The sequence below is a fragment of the Gallus gallus genome, chromosome 1 (genome assembly GCF_016699485.2).
Source record: "Gallus gallus isolate bGalGal1 chromosome 1, bGalGal1.mat.broiler.GRCg7b, whole genome shotgun sequence".
Classification (NCBI taxonomy): Eukaryota; Metazoa; Chordata; class Aves; order Galliformes; family Phasianidae; genus Gallus; species Gallus gallus.
This window is the reverse complement of record NC_052532.1, coordinates 61,694,778-61,709,831: the sequence shown is the minus strand read 5'-3', so window position 1 is coordinate 61,709,831 and position 15,054 is coordinate 61,694,778. Positions and strand designations below refer to the sequence as shown.

At 49.6% G+C, this 15,054-nt stretch overlaps 1 protein-coding gene across 2 annotated transcripts; it reads left to right on the top strand.

Annotated features, from left to right (window-relative positions):
* The first annotated feature begins 254 nt into the window (after nt 1-254).
* HDHD5 (haloacid dehalogenase like hydrolase domain containing 5) lies at nt 255-10,511 on the top strand. Of its 2 annotated transcripts, none has more exons than XM_004937949.5 (8): nt 255-1,170; nt 2,467-2,667; nt 2,806-2,918; nt 4,284-4,377; nt 4,816-4,849; nt 5,260-5,434; nt 5,740-5,928; nt 6,533-10,511. In XM_004937949.5, exons 1-8 carry the CDS (start codon nt 1,033-1,035, stop codon nt 6,876-6,878), a joined length of 1,290 nt encoding a protein of 429 aa, XP_004938006.2. In that variant the 5' UTR covers nt 255-1,032; the 3' UTR covers nt 6,879-10,511. The 2 variants fall into 2 exon arrangements, with proteins under 2 accessions (XP_004938006.2, XP_015141904.2); XM_015286418.4 differs by lacking the exon at nt 255-1,170 and adding an exon at nt 2,166-2,340.
* The last annotated feature ends 4,543 nt before the right edge of the window (nt 10,512-15,054 follow it).

The following is a 15,054-nucleotide window of genomic DNA, read 5'->3' as shown; positions in this document are numbered from 1 at the left end:
GGAAAACAGAGCCACAGGGTTTACACAGAAACCAAAGGAGGAGGCTGTGGGCAACCAACTGCTGTGCTCGTCTTGAAAGCGAAGGGGGCGGGGAAACATCTAAGAGAGGAAAAAGAGTCTCCCTTGGGCTGGCGTGAGAGGGGCAGAGACCGCCTCTGGGGCACTGGGGGTGTTAGGGATACAGCTGGCAACAGATGCGCCCCTAGAAGGAATCCTCAGGGCCATGTATAACATGGAGAGCCAGAGCTCCGGGTAGCAGCACCAACAAAAGCCTCAGCTCCTAGGGAAAGTCACAGGCCAGCATTCGGCACAGGGATGAGCAGACTAAGGCCTGCTGCAGCCGGCAGGGCAGGCGCTCGGCAGCCAAAGCGGGTACAGCAGGGTGTGGAGCTTGGCAGCTGTACCGCTCCAGGCCTGGCCCCGTGTGCCAGGCCCAGCTTGTGCCTGACCGCAAACTCCCTCGTGGGGCTTTAAAAATAAACACTTCAGCCTGTTGGGCTTGTAAAAATAAATACGGCGTCACTGCCAGCCCCTGGAGCTGGGGCACACGCACTCTTTGGGGGCCTCTACAGCCGTGCATGCTTGGCTGGGAACATGGCTGGCTCCCCACAGCCTGGCCTTGAGGTGCCCACCCCGCGTGGCCATGCTGACCCCAGGCCCCGTGCTGCGTGTCGGGGGGCTGGCAGCCCCACTCCCACCGTGTGAGTGGCATTTCCTGCTGATCCGCAGGAAGAAAAGAACACGCAACCCAAACCGCGGTAGAGGGGACAGCAGCTTGCTCCCAGAGGGTGAAAGAGAGCGGCTCTCCATTGCAGCCGACCTCAAGGGCTCGCTCCTGTTCCCCCTTCTTGCCCCGGCGTGGAGCAGCGGGGACCCCTGGCGGCTCTGAGCGGCCCTGCACGGGTGGTTCGAGGGACTGGGGGATGGATCGTGCACGGAGAGCCGTGGTCAATGGCTCTGTGACCGAATGAAGATCAGTGATGAGTGGTGTCCCTCAGGGGTCAGTCGTGAGACTAGTGCTTTAATACCTTCATGAATGACATCGACAGTGGGACTGAGTGCACCTTCAGCATGTTCACGGATGACACCAAGCTGCGTGGTGCAGTCAACGTGCTTCAGGGCTGGGATGCTGTCCAGAGGGACCAAGACAGGCTCGAGCAGTGGGCCCAGGTAAACCTCATGATGCTCAATAAATCCACGTGCAAGATCTGTACCTGGGTTGTGGCAAACCCCACTATCAGTATAGCCTGAAGGGTGGAGCACAGCCCTGCCAAAAAGAATCGGGGGGTGGGCACCTCATGGCCAGCAATGTGCCCTTGCAGCTGGGGCTGCCCAGCCTGGAGAAGAGAAGGTTCTGGGGAGACCTGGTAGCATCCTTTCAGTATCTAAAGGCGGGCTGGAAGAAAGAAGGGAACAGACTTGCTCATTAGCTGTGATAGGACAAGGGGAAATGGTTTCAAACTAAAGGAGGAGAGATTTAGAGTGAATATACAGCTTTTTACAGTAAGGGTTGAGAGGCACTGGAAGAGGTTGCCCAGAGAGGTGGTGAATGTCCCATCCCTGGAGACACCCGAGGTCAGGCTGGACGGGGCTCCGAGCAACCTGATCTACCTGTGGGTGTCCCCGTTCATCACAGAGAGTTGGACCACATGGCCTCTAAGGGTCCCTTCCAACAGACGATTCCGTGATTCTAAATTCTATAATGAGAAATCAGAATGACGATGGCAGGTTGTGGAAACGATGTAAAAGAAGCAGCAGGCAATTCAGTTAAGGCAAAGGCACTTCAGGGAGGTGTAACCATCCATACAAACGTATAACCTCGTGCTGCCAGCACCTTAACAGCTCTGCAGAAAAGGCTCTGGGTGTGAAAGCGAGCCAAAATGAATGAATATTGGCACGCACGGCAACAGAAACAAACACAATCCCACTCTGTGTAACTGATGCTTAAGGTCATACACGCTAAAACTGCCCTACGGCAAGAGTCAGGAGATCGTAACCCTCTCCAGAAAGCAAAATGGCACCGTTTCGTCTCCACGGCCACGAAGGGCACCTTCGGCTCCTCTCAGGTCTCAGCAGAACCGGGCGCCGAGCTCCCTCCCCCCAGCACCACAGAGGGTACCGCTGCCCCTCGGCTCGGCCCGCCCCGCCCCGCCCGCCGTCCCCGCGCCCGCTGGGAGCTGTAGTCCGGGAACTACGCGCCCCGGCGTGCCCCGCCGCGAGCCGGGCCGGGCGGAGCGGCGCGGCATGGCGCTGCGCGGCTGCCTGCGGGCCGGGCGAGGCGCTCTACGCGCCGCGGGGCCGCCGGGACCGCCCGCCCGCCGGGGCTGCGCCGGTGGCCGGGTGAGCGGCGGGGACCCGAGCAGGAGGAGCGTCCTTTGAAGGGCGCTGGGGGCCGCGGTGCGGGGTGGGGGACGGGGAGAGCAAATGGCGGCGCGCCGGTGACCGTGCCCTCCGCTCGCCTTGCAGCCGCCGGCCTTCGGCTTCCTCTTCGACATCGACGGGGTGCTGGTGCGGGGCAGCCAGGTGGTGCCCGCCGCCCGAGAGGCTTTCCGGAGGCTGTCGGACGCGGGCGGGCGGCTGAGGGTGCCCGTCGTCTTCCTGACCAACGCCGGCAACTGCCTGCGGGCGGCCAAGGCCCGAGAGCTGTCCCAGGCGCTGGGGCTGCAGGTGAGCTCGGGTGTCCGGGTCCTGCGGGTCGGGGCCGTCCCTGTGGGGAGACAAAGTCCGGGCAGGGCCTTGGGTGGCGGCACGGAGACGGGGAGATGGTCGTCGCGCTGCCGCCGACAGCCTCTGCTCTCCCCGCAGGTGTCTCCGGAGCAGGTGATCCTGTCCCACAGCCCGCTGCGGCTCTTCAGCCAGTTCCACCCGAAGTGCGTGCTGGTGGCCGGGCAGGGGCCCGTGGAGGAGAACGCCCGCAAGTATCCTTTGCTCAACTAACGGCACTCTGCTCAGCCTTGTCAAATGCTCGGTCAGCTGGGAGAAGTGCAAGGAAACAACGACCACTGCTGTCGTCCTGAGGGCAGGCCACGTGTAGGTGCTTGCTGTTGACTCAGTCACCTCCCGTCTTACCTAAGGCAGTGTTTCGCTTCTCATGCAGATTCCCTCTCTCCTAAGCTGTGTTGCTCCTCCTGCTGGCAGCACAGACCGGAGACTTCGGGCCTCTTTCACTTTTGAGGTGAAATTCTGCTCACTGCAATGCTTTCATGGCAAAATACGTCACTCTGAGCACAGCTAATGTTTTCTCCAGCAATCTCAGAGCACTTGAAGCAGCTGAAATATCATTAGAGCAAGAGCATCACAGTACAGAGACAATCCCAACTGCATATTGACTAGCTGAGGGCATTGCAGGTCTGACATAGCCCACATCTGCAAGGAGGTTAAGATCCACCTGCAGCATGTGCTCACGGTTTCAGCCCATCAGCTTTATCACTAAATGCTGTGGGCAACTCCTCCTCATTTGCATTGCCTCATTCCCCAGGTGTTTGAAACTATGTCACCTCCAATGGCAGGATGGAGAACACTGTCCAAACTTGCTGCTGCTCTCTTAGCTTCTCTGAAGGGGTGGATTTGGATTGTGGTTCTTTCTGTGAGGCCTTGAACAGCTTCTTGGAGTTAGCTTAATGGGTCTGATGGAGGATAAGACTGAAAAAAGGAACAGACGGAACAACATACTCTGCCCTTCTGCATGTGTGTGTGCACGTGGTCACACCTTGTGCTTAACCTTTGGCTGCACTTGGTGTGAAACATCTGCGTGTGCATGTTTCCTCAAGGCAAACAAGGTGAGCTAACGGCAAGGCATTTTGCAGGTGAATGCGACTCAACCTTCCCTTGCGTGTTTTAACAGCATGCTCCATTTTCTTTTTCAGTAGCTAAGCTGACCAGAGCTTTCCTGGTTCTGCTCCTAGCCAAGAAGCCTGACCCAGGCTGTCCTGGTACAAGCACCTGGGTCTTTAAGGGCTCCTGAAGCATACCATACCTGTCCTGGACTCACCTCTGCTCTTTGCCTACTTCCAAAGCTTCCTGATCGCGAAGGAAATCACCTTGGCCTGTTTTTGTTTTTTTAATTATTTTTTCTTTTTGGTAAACTTCAGAGTCACCTTTAGGTTGTAGCGTGACTTACAGTTTGACTGAAAGCCAAAGTGTTATGCATTGCTATGTATATGTAACTGCTCTGCTGCTAGGACCCATATTTCCTAATCCTATAGATGCCCTTACTGGTGACTTCAGAAAACAAAGCCAAACAAGAAAGAGTTTTCACGTCTTTCCTTGATGAATTGAAATAGCCTGGGATTCAAGCATGTGGTCACCATAGAGGCACTGCGGAAGGCGTATCCCCTGTTAGACATGGTGGATCAGAGCCGGAGGCCAAAGGAGTTGGTAATTTCCTGACATATGGGTCGAAGGGGTGGCAAGGTGTTGCTTACAGCAAACAGCGTGCGGTGGAACAGCAGCTGGCTGCTAGTGGCCGTCTTTAGTGTGAGCCCAGTGTTGGCATTGAGCACTCAGCATCTCTGTGCTCTTCCACTGTTGGCTCCTGCTGGAAGGGCAGCAGCTTTTCTCCCTGCTTTGCCATGCCGGTGTTGCACTGCTTGTCCTTGCAGTGACCACAGTAAATGGATTGGTTGGCATCTCTGGGGCCGAGAGCTGGGAACACAAGATCTGTGAAATCCGGGCTGGATGGGGAAGGAGAGGAAATCTTTCTCGGGATTCAAGATGGCCTGTCCCAGTTCTTTGTGGGATTACATTTCTAGTTTTGTTTTGGAGATGGCATTAGACTTTGCATTGCTAACCTAGCTTTTTTTTTTTTTCTGGCAGCCTCCTCCAACCACTGGCTTCCCCACTATAGAAGGTAAGCAGTGGCCTTTGTTTATGTAAGAACAGCAAGCAGAAATAGCAGTAAGGCAAGCCAGCTGGGATGGGAGCTAATGATGTGCTGTCAGCTCACTGGTATCTCCAGGCAGCTTACGCAGAGGGTACAGCCAGGAGGCAGCTGTGCCATCTCCACGTAACACGAAGCACAAGCTGGTAAAAGCAAAGTCAGCTTTTCTGCACACTGCTCCAGTATATGGAATCAGTGGTGAATTTGGTACAGTGTTACTCAGACTGGAGCTATGGTACCAGGTATGTTCTGTAGGTAGTTGTATTAGCTAGGGCACTGCAATATGGAATAGGGGGGTGCTTTTGGTCATGGGTGGTGTTTGGCCTCGGGTCCTATATGTGGATACCTTAAGCTTCCAAGCATCTCTCCAAATCTTCCAGGGGTGGTTTTGTTTGGTGAGCCAGTGAGGTGGGAGACAAGCCTGCAACTTATTATTGACGTGCTCTTGAGCAATGGGAACCCTGGGGCAGAGCCAGAAGGTATACCGTACCCCCACCTGCCTGTCCTCGCCTGCAACATGGATCTCCTATGGATGGCTGAAGCCAAGATGCCGAGGTAAAAAGCACTTGTATTAATTTTAGTATAATTCATACAGCACTCCTGCAGATGATCTTTCATGAGATAGTACGTTTTTTAGTGTTAGAGTCTTAACTGTGACATAATTAGCAGCAGAAACATGAAAACTGCATGAGAAGCCAAGACTAAATCTTAAGAAGCCAGAGCCAGATCACTGCCTGTGTAGGAGTCTGTGGGTAGATACACCATGTCCAAAGGAGGCAGTACCAGGAACCCCTCACTGAGGAGTGTTTGCCACACGAGTGGTGAGACTGGGGATACTGATGGCCTCCTTTCTGGAGCAGGTTTGGCCATGGCACTTTCCTTCTCTGCTTGGAGAACATCTACAAGAAGGTGACAGGCCGGGAGCTGAAGTACGAGGCCTTGATTGGCAAACCCAGCACAGTCACCTACCGCTATGCTGAATACCTGATAAAAGAGCAGGCTGAGAAACATGGCTGGAAGGCTCCCATCCGACGCCTATATGCAATTGGGTATGAGACTATATATTTTCTTTTTCTGCTTGCTTAGGAATGTGCATAATGCTATAAGTGTAGGGTTTGGGCTTTTTGGGGGGAGTCATCATTGTTTGTTTTGATGGCTTTTTGTTTTTGTTTTTTTTTTTTTTAAATGGAGATTTCTAAATTGAATACCAAAATCCCCATGGCATCTATGCAGCCTCACATCGTAGAGCAGAGGATGTTAGCATTTTGCACCCTACAATTACAGTAATTTGAAGGCCACTGTCAGCTAGCATGACTGGCTTAAAGAAAGAGGTAAAAGACCCAGATATAGTACTGTTAGCCCAGTTAAGCCAAACGTTTTGGGGTTGTGGGTAATGGCTGGAACTGCTGTGGGTGCTTTGGACATATCTTTTTTGAAAGGGAAACAGATACTTGTGAAGCACGTGGCCATCGCCACTTGGAGTCACTGTAAGTAAGTGGAGTCGCTGGCCTAATCTGGGGGGATTTCCTTGATGATAGCAAACGTCTTGTTCTCTTTTCTCCCTTGGTGCTCCCTAAATCCCAGACTGCCAGAACTAGAAATTGATGTTTGGGTTGGTTTTTCATTTCTGTTTCATATTGTGGCCTTATCCAGGGACAATCCTATGTCTGATGTCTATGGGGCAAACCTCTACAACAACTACCTCAAGTCAGCTCAACAGAACCAGGTCGAGGCTGGGGTGAAGAGGATCCCACAGGCAGCCAATCCCCAAACTGAGGACCGCCTTGCAGTGGAGAGCTGTGAGTCGATTCTGGTCTGCACTGGGGTCTACCGCCACAATGCAGATGTTTCCAGGAAGCCAGAAGAGTGCAACATGGAGACTGTGTTCCACGGCCATCGGGACTTCTGCTTTGACCCCAGCCTCGTGGAGGCATCTTACATAGTGCAGGATGTGAATGAAGCTGTGCTACTTGCTTTTGAGAAGGAGAACTGGAGTTAGGGTTAAAGACAGGTTTGCCTAAAGAACTGCTGTCAGGGCAGAGTGGAAGAATGGAGAGAGACCTGGATTGATCTAATCTAGCCAACACTAAAGAGGTCTCCCATTTCAGCACTGAAAGCCCCTTACTTTTACTACTAATCTTTCACAATCCTGCCAGCAGGCTTTTAATTGTGAACTTAAATTTCTGTGATCACAATCTGAGCCATAATAGAAATGGGACATAAGGGAAAGGCTTGTCCCAGCAGTCTCAGTTTTGTTCAGCCACCGCAGTCCTTTCTTTCCTACCCTTTGTGCACAAGGATCAGGCAAGCAATCTTTGAGGATGAAGCTCTTCCCTGTGCAAGAAGCTGCTATCAGCCAGTGTACCATTCATACACTATATTATTCATCCAGTATGCAAGAAGAGCACGCCAGAAACTGTGTTGTGGTGGCCCTCTGCCAAGGGAAGGCTTCCAGTCTTACCATTCTCCTTATAAAGAATAAGTGCCTATGGACTTTAACAAATTCTGCTTGCTTGGGGATTTGCTACTGCATTGCTGTCAGCCTGAAACAAAGTCCCATTTTGTAGCTCTCCAGCAGCAATGGAGAGCCATGGCCCCTCAAAGGAAGCAGCAGTAGCCAGAACAACTTGCTGCAGGGTCTCATGGGAAGTCATTATTCCCTCCCCCCTCTTTAGCATTCTGTGAGCACTTCTGCCTTTTTGCATCCCGCCTAGGGAGCCATCAGCCTGTTCTCAATAGCAGGAGAAATCATTGCAGAGTCTGCATTTCCAGAGGTGTCTTTGGCCAGAGCTCAGTGTTACAGCAGGAAGGTGTCGTGGCGCTCACCCTGACCTCAGCTGATGCAAGGGACATTGCCCTGCTCCAGCTGACACAGCTTCCAAACAAGGGGCACTGAGAGCAAGGGCCAGCCAACACAAGTCATAGCCCAGCCTTTTTCTTACTTTGCCTGCAGTGACTGAGAGAAGAGATTGTCAAGCCTTAGCCCCAGATTTCAAGTCTTCATCTCTGAGTGTAGAAGTGTATCTGTCCTTCACTTTCTTTTTTCCACTTTCCACGTTTGGTTTGCAACTCAGGAATACCCCATATGGTCTGATCCCTGTTCCCTCCTCTTCCTGTAGCTTGCAAATAGAGTCTCCTTGAATGAATTAGCATCTGGGACTTTTCTGTCTGGGAACATTTCTATATCCCTACTGACACGTACCTTCTACTGCCTGTTTTCCTACCTTGGGCTATCTGGATCAAGTCCTCTGTCTCCTTAGACAAGCCAAAGAAGTTACTTGAGCACTGTTTGGGGAACTCCATGTGAAAGATTGAATTAGCAAGGGGTGTCATAATTCCAGAGGAGCCACGTGATTTTGGAAGCATAAGTCAGTTTGCATTTGCAATGGAAAGCATTTGGAACCAGCACAACAGAGTTGGTGTTCCTAGTTATACCCTGCACCACACAGATTAGAAATAGGTCTGCTCTGCCCCCACTTCACTCCTTCCTGCTTTACCAGGCAGCTTCATACACATGGTATGAGCAAGACATTCTGTGTTGTTCTTAATTAAAATCTCAGCATCCAACATTCTGCTTCAGCAGCTTGATGTACCTTCCTGGGAAGGTCAACTGCAGAGCAGGTTCTTTTCTTGTTCTGTTGGGTTCTGTGACTGAATGGGTTTGGGAATGCAGTCAAAGACCCAATCAAAGATGGCTTTTTTTCTCTCAGGCTTTGTTTTCTGAATAGGAGCAAGAAAAATACTTGGTGAATTCACTCCCTGGGTGAATTTACCTGTTGTGAAATCAGTAACAGGATGGAGCCTCTTCCTCTCTTAGTACTAGCTGGGATTCTTTTCCCTTGTCTTATCAGGACAAGAATAATTTGGCTGCTCCTAGGAGCAGCTGTGATGCATGAAACACTGTCTTTGATTTGAATCCTTTGCCTTTCACTGGAAGGATAAAAACAAAAAGCAGAAGTCCATTTCATCTACTTGCACAAAACAAAGGCTCACCTGCAGTTCCCAGAAGGATAAATACAGGAATGGACTTAGCATAAAACATAAGGAAGGTTTTTTAGCTTTCAGAGCATCTCCAGAGTTAGAAGCACGCTATGGAGCTGGTGTGCAAGGTCTGATACTAGAGGCCGAAGTCCCATTCATTAACTAACTCCAGTGTCCCTCAGCCACACTTTCCACGTACAGGAAGAGGAATGCTCCCTTTCATTGCAGTATTTGTATAGACCACAGGGGGCTGGTTGCTGGTAGTAACTCCTAGCCATATCCTCTAGTTGGTAGGTAGGTACTTCTCCACAGAAATACTAATGTCTGTCCATGTCCATATGCCTTTGGTAGAGCTCTTTCTTGTTATTTGTTAAGACTAAACCAGTGTTCCCTGAGGGGCATAGCGTCACTGAAACAGGTATCCCAGATGGAACACGGTACACTGGCTGTGCTTCTGGTGCCAGTTGTGGAAGGAACATGCACAGGAATTTTGAGAAATCACAGGCAGTTTTTAATTTCATACCAACATACACGGCATGTCTCAGCCAGAAGCAAAATAGGCATCAAGAGGACGGAGATGAGGCCCTGTCCAGCGGAGGAACAGGTTTGCATTTGTACAGAGATTGAGCAGGCATCTCTGTCTTTAGAACAGCAGTGATGGAGAACTGACTGATGGGAATCAACTTTGGATTCCAAATTAGCTTTTAGCTCTGGATTTTTTTTGAACCGTGTTAGTGTTAAAACAGTGCTCTGGGAGTCTTTAAAGTGCGTAGGAGGAACTTCAGCGATAAGGAATTCAAGACACGCTTCACTTGAGAGTTGAAATTGAGCAGAGGGGAGAAGCCTAGAAAAGTCTCATAGCAGGCTCCTTGCTTGTCGGCAGCTCATCCGTGGACATCTGTTATTGCTAGAATTCAGTGAAATCCTTTCTCCTTGGAATTGCAGCTTCCTGGAACAAGCTTCAAGAGTGGCTGGAACACATCCTTTCCTATATCTCATGTATTGCATTTCAGATGCCACATTTCTCTGGTTTGACGGTAAGCATTCTTCTGTGCAAATTATCGGACCAAGCAAGGACGGGGGACTTCACTTGTTCTTCTGATCCCTTAATATTCATATGGTGCACTACCTTATGCAGCAGCAAAGACCTGATCCAAACAGCTCCATCTTCCACAGTTGGGGAGGTTTTAGACAAGTCTAAAGGAAGTACACGGTGAGTTCAGGCAACTGAGAATAGCAGGGGCAGACTGAAGGAGGGACTGACCTAATTTTGGATCTGAAGCAGAGAGCTTTTATGTCATGCAATGACATGGTGGTCATAGAGGACAATTCTGATATTCCACAGGACAAATGCAACCACTAGCCTGGCATTCAGGGAATCATACAACACTACTGTACCCTTTCTTCCAGTCTTAATCCCAGTGTGTCTTTCTACCCTTCCCTCCCCCACACCATAAATGGGTAATGTTTCAAATTATGTCATGTACACTGTATTGAGGTGATTATGTATGGTACAGAGAAATCACAAGATGTGTTTGTTTTAGCATTCAAATCAAGTTTAACCCAGATCCAGAGCTGCTCCTTTGAACTAGCACATTTAAAAATACTAAAAGAGGTTTTCTTTGAAATAAATTTTAGCATGCTGTATGTACGTTTTGTGAGTGCTCTCCTGGCCTCTTTCATACCTTCACCCTACAAGATTATCAGGACCAAATGCTGTCTTTTGTTCTGCTCAATAAATCAATCTCAGATTGTCTTGAGGGAACTACCCTGCCAGATACTTCTCCAGCAGTTCTTTTAATTGGACCAAACTGTAATTCCCTGTAAGCTGCGTGTTTGCCATACTCAGATGAGACTATGAACAGTAACTCTGACTATTCCCACTCTGTAAAGTGGGAGAGGGAGGAAATCACCAAATGATGTCCTGACTGATACTTTGCAGTCAATTTTAGGATGCCACACGTATAAAGGCGCTTTCAGAGCAAGCATTTAGTTGTGACCTGACCTAAACAACCATTTGTTATTATTATTTCTACTGGGTGGGGAAGCAACAAGATAGATATCACCAACTTCATCTGCTATTGCAGAAGAAGCCTGAGGTGGTATGAAAGCCATCTTTACCATTGGAAGCTTTCTTGGCACTACGTTAAACCCCTTGTGATCATCTAAGAAACTCATCCTGTTTGACAAGGACAAGGTAGCAGCCATGCTCTTCTACCTCTGGAAGAAAGCAAGTGGTGTTAAAGAGACCAATACAGAAGAAGAGCTAAAGCTTCTGCAGACTGCAGCACATGGAAAATGAAAGATCCTACTAGGTGAAAACTATCTGCTTTAATGGTTTAGAAACTGCCATTGTGCAATAGTGCACTTGCATTGTTTCTATGAAATATTCCACAAAAAATCCTTGTGTCTACAAAGTTCACGGGAGGAATGTTAGACCACAAGAGGTGCATGACTCCCAGTCCAACCAACCTCTTGATACTGAAAGGAACTAATTGTTCTAAGCAGTTTTGGACAGACAGGAGAAGAATTCCCATTCTCAGCAGAGAAAGGAATTGAGTTGTACCCTCCATCCTAGAGAAATGACCTATGGCCTAGACTTCAATTAAGTAAAAATCGGACCAACCCCCTTAGTCTATCCAGTATTCAGGTAGTTGGAGCACTCACCAAAGACAGGGCAGACCAAGGTTTAATTAGACAGAGATCAGAACCCAAATAACCTAAATGAACACTCATAATCACTGTACTGTTGTTAAAACAAAGGGGTGGCCCAGAGCAAAGGTATCCTTGAAGGAGACAGCTTGAGCTGGAAGCCCTTAACCGACATAAGGAGCATAGTTAGGCATTGGCATAATGAAACACTGAAGAAGGAACAACTTAAACAGGAGGAATGGCAGAGTGCAGGGTTTTGCACTTGGGCCGGCGGAACCCCAGGCATCTATACGGACTGGAAGGAGCAGTCCTTAAGAGCAGCTCTGCAGAGAAGGACCTGGGGGTCCTGATGGATGACAAACTTAACATGAGCCAGCAGTGTGCTCTTGCAGCTCGGAAAGCAAATGGTATCCTGGGCTCCATCATGAGAGGGGTGGCCAGCAGGGACAGGGAGGTGATTGTCCCTCTCTACTCTGCTCTTGTGAGGCCCCATCTGGAGTACTGTGTCCAGGTATGGAGCCCCCAGTACAAGAAAGACAGAGAGCTGTTGGAGAGGGTCCAGAGAAGGGCCACAAAGATGATCAGGGGACTGGAGCACCTCCCCTATGAGGACAGGCTGAGGGAGCTGGGCTTATTCAGCCTGGAGAAGAGAAGGCTGTGGCGTGACCTCATTGCAGCCTTTCAGTACCTGAAGGGAGCCTATAAACAGGAAAGGAGTAAGTTCTTTGAAAGGGTAGATAACAGCAGGACAAGGGGGAATGGTTTTAAGTTGAAAGAGGGAAGATTTAGGTCGGATGTTAGGGGGAAGTTCTTTACCAGGAGAGTGGTGAGGTGCTGGAACGGGCTGCCCAGGGAGGTTGTGGATGCCCCGTCCCTGGAGGTGTTCAAGGCCAGGTTGGATGAGGCCCTGGGCAACCTGGTCTAGTAAATGAGGAAGTTGGTGGCCCTGCCTGGCAGGGGGGTTGGAGATTCATGATCCTTGAGGTCCCTTCCAACCCAGGCCATTCTGTGATTCTGTGAACTGACAGCACAGCTCAAATTGGAGTTTTCTCCCAGGTGGATGCTGTGGGGAACACCTGCCACGCAAGGCTGCAGAAACAAGGTATACCATCATCTGCTCACAGACCTTGGCATGTCCACACCCTCCATCTACTGAACCTAACCGGCTTCCATTATAAAAAAGTAATGGTCCACATGGACAAATTATGCAGCCAAACAAACAACTTAAAGACGTTTTTGGATCTAGCCTGTAATATTTTAAAATCCCACACCAGCAAGACAGGTGACATAACCTCTCAGATGCAAACTGCTCTGTCAAGAAAGTCCTTTCTTGTTCACTGCAATAAACCAATCAGTTCAATCACTAAGATCATTCACTTGCTCCTCAAGGTCAGTTCCAGTACACATTGCATGCTAAAAAAGACTAATTAAGCAGGAAATACTAAGAGCAACCCTCAAATCCTCACTCCCCAAGCCCTTAACTATGATAAGGCTGGGGGGGAAAAAAAAGAATGTCTTTACATTTTATACTGGTATCAAAAGCTCTTTGAACTGAAATGTAATTAGAAGTAATAAATGGCTACACCTTTATACCTTTTGAAGAGTATCTGCATTCCTCATATCATAATATTGGATCAGCAATTTAGTTACAGAGAGTCAGCACTGGGGGCTGACAAGTCTTTGAATATTGGTGCTGGCCAGGTGAGCCTGCTCTGCACTTAGCTGTAACTCCAATCCTGAACGCCCAAATGGATTAAATAAGTGCAGTACGAAGCCTGCATTAGAGAATCCCAGAACCTTCCTTTCCCACACAAAAGGCATTTTAAGCATGGTTACAGCAGATTATGCTCAAACTCGCTGAAATCAGCTTTGCTTCTTTCCCTCCCACTGCTGCCAGTTTCTGACAGCTTACTGCAGGGTATGATTAGGGTTTTAGCTTCTGGTCTTTCTCACAGGCATATATTCGTCCCTTCTTTCCCCCCCCACCTTCCTCCTCCCAAGCATTTGAGTCATTATTTTGTTTACTTTTGTGTTCTGCCCTCAAGAAATTCTTGTCTTTCCCCCACCAGGGTTATTTCTAAGGGCACACTACTTCTGTAATCTAGAAACAGGAGCATTTCTTATATTCTCTACAACTATTTCACAGAACTGTGTTGTCTGCTGCTTGCCTTTAAATATACACACACATATACCTATGTATTTACATAAATGTATAAAGAAGCCAGAAACACAGCTTTGGAGCTGCTGAAGAGTGGAAGCTATTTATAGTGTGGGTTTTTAATGTTTTAACAGTAATGGCTAAGTACTAACGCTTGCAAGGGCTGCGCAATAAGGAACTAGATCACACGGGAAGCATCAGCTTGTCATATCCCACCCCAGAGCATGCTACAAAAGGCTCTTCAGTGCTTTCTCAAGTAGAAGATATTTTCCCCTTTGCTCCCATTTTAAGATACAGGCACCATTTCCTCTTTCCACACAAAAAATCTCTTTCCTTATTCTCACCCATGTGTTTGGGTCTCACTTGCCCATGTGCCCAGCGCTGCCCACCCCTGCTCATTGCAGGTCTCCCTTCCCACCTGCCTACCTTGGATGCAGCAGCCTTTCCAGTTGAGCAGGGATCCCTCGGTCTCCACAGAAACATAAGGCTCCTCCAGCCCTGTTCATACAGCTCCAGGCCCAGCAAACCCACACTCCCTGAGAGGATGAGGCACAAACTCCTTCATCCATACTAACCCAGCTGAGTCCACTTAGCACCCAGCTGCCTTCCATCCCACTACCCCCAGGCTGAGCTCACTCAACACCCAGCCGGTTTCCCTATTATAGGCAGCCTAGCTGGGTGGGTCTGAAAGGAGACCACTCATCCTTCCCAAAGTCCAGGGACTTCACAACAGACACCATTCTGTCAAGAAACATGACTTGTCAGTCATGGTCTCAGGACACGATGCTTTCATCTCCAGGCAAATCTGCATATCTTGAAGGGCTGAGAGCAGCACCATGGGAGCGTATCTAGCACAAGAAGGAGAGGTGGCTCTGCTCTCTGCTGTCTTCTTGTGTCTCAAAAGACCTCAGACTGCTCAGCTCTGAGCAGCACCATGCTGTTCTGTCACTCAGAAGCAAGCAGGTTTCCTGTGCTGGCTGTGGTAGGACTGCACCCAGCACTGCAGACAGAAGAGCGTGTCCTGTGCCACTGTGGAGGTGGCAGTGCCACCAAGGCACTGAAGTGTGACGGGGATGGCCCATGGGAAAGGGCAGCCTCGGGGCTGGAGCTGTTGTGTCTGGCCTGGCCTACATACAGTACAGGTGTTTTGCCTGTACTGTGCTGGGATGATTCCTCTTGTCCTCCAACACTTTGAACATTTGTGTTTCGTATGATCTGCAGTCACTGACCTTCTTAAAAGGGAGGGGTTTTGTTGGCTAGTGGAAATGCTAGTAGAAATTAGAGAGAAAGGGCTCTTAAGCAGCATGCGAGTGCATGCATGCGTGGTCTCATCTCACCCTTCGCACCACAACGAATGCAGTTAGACGAATGGAGGGCACACAAG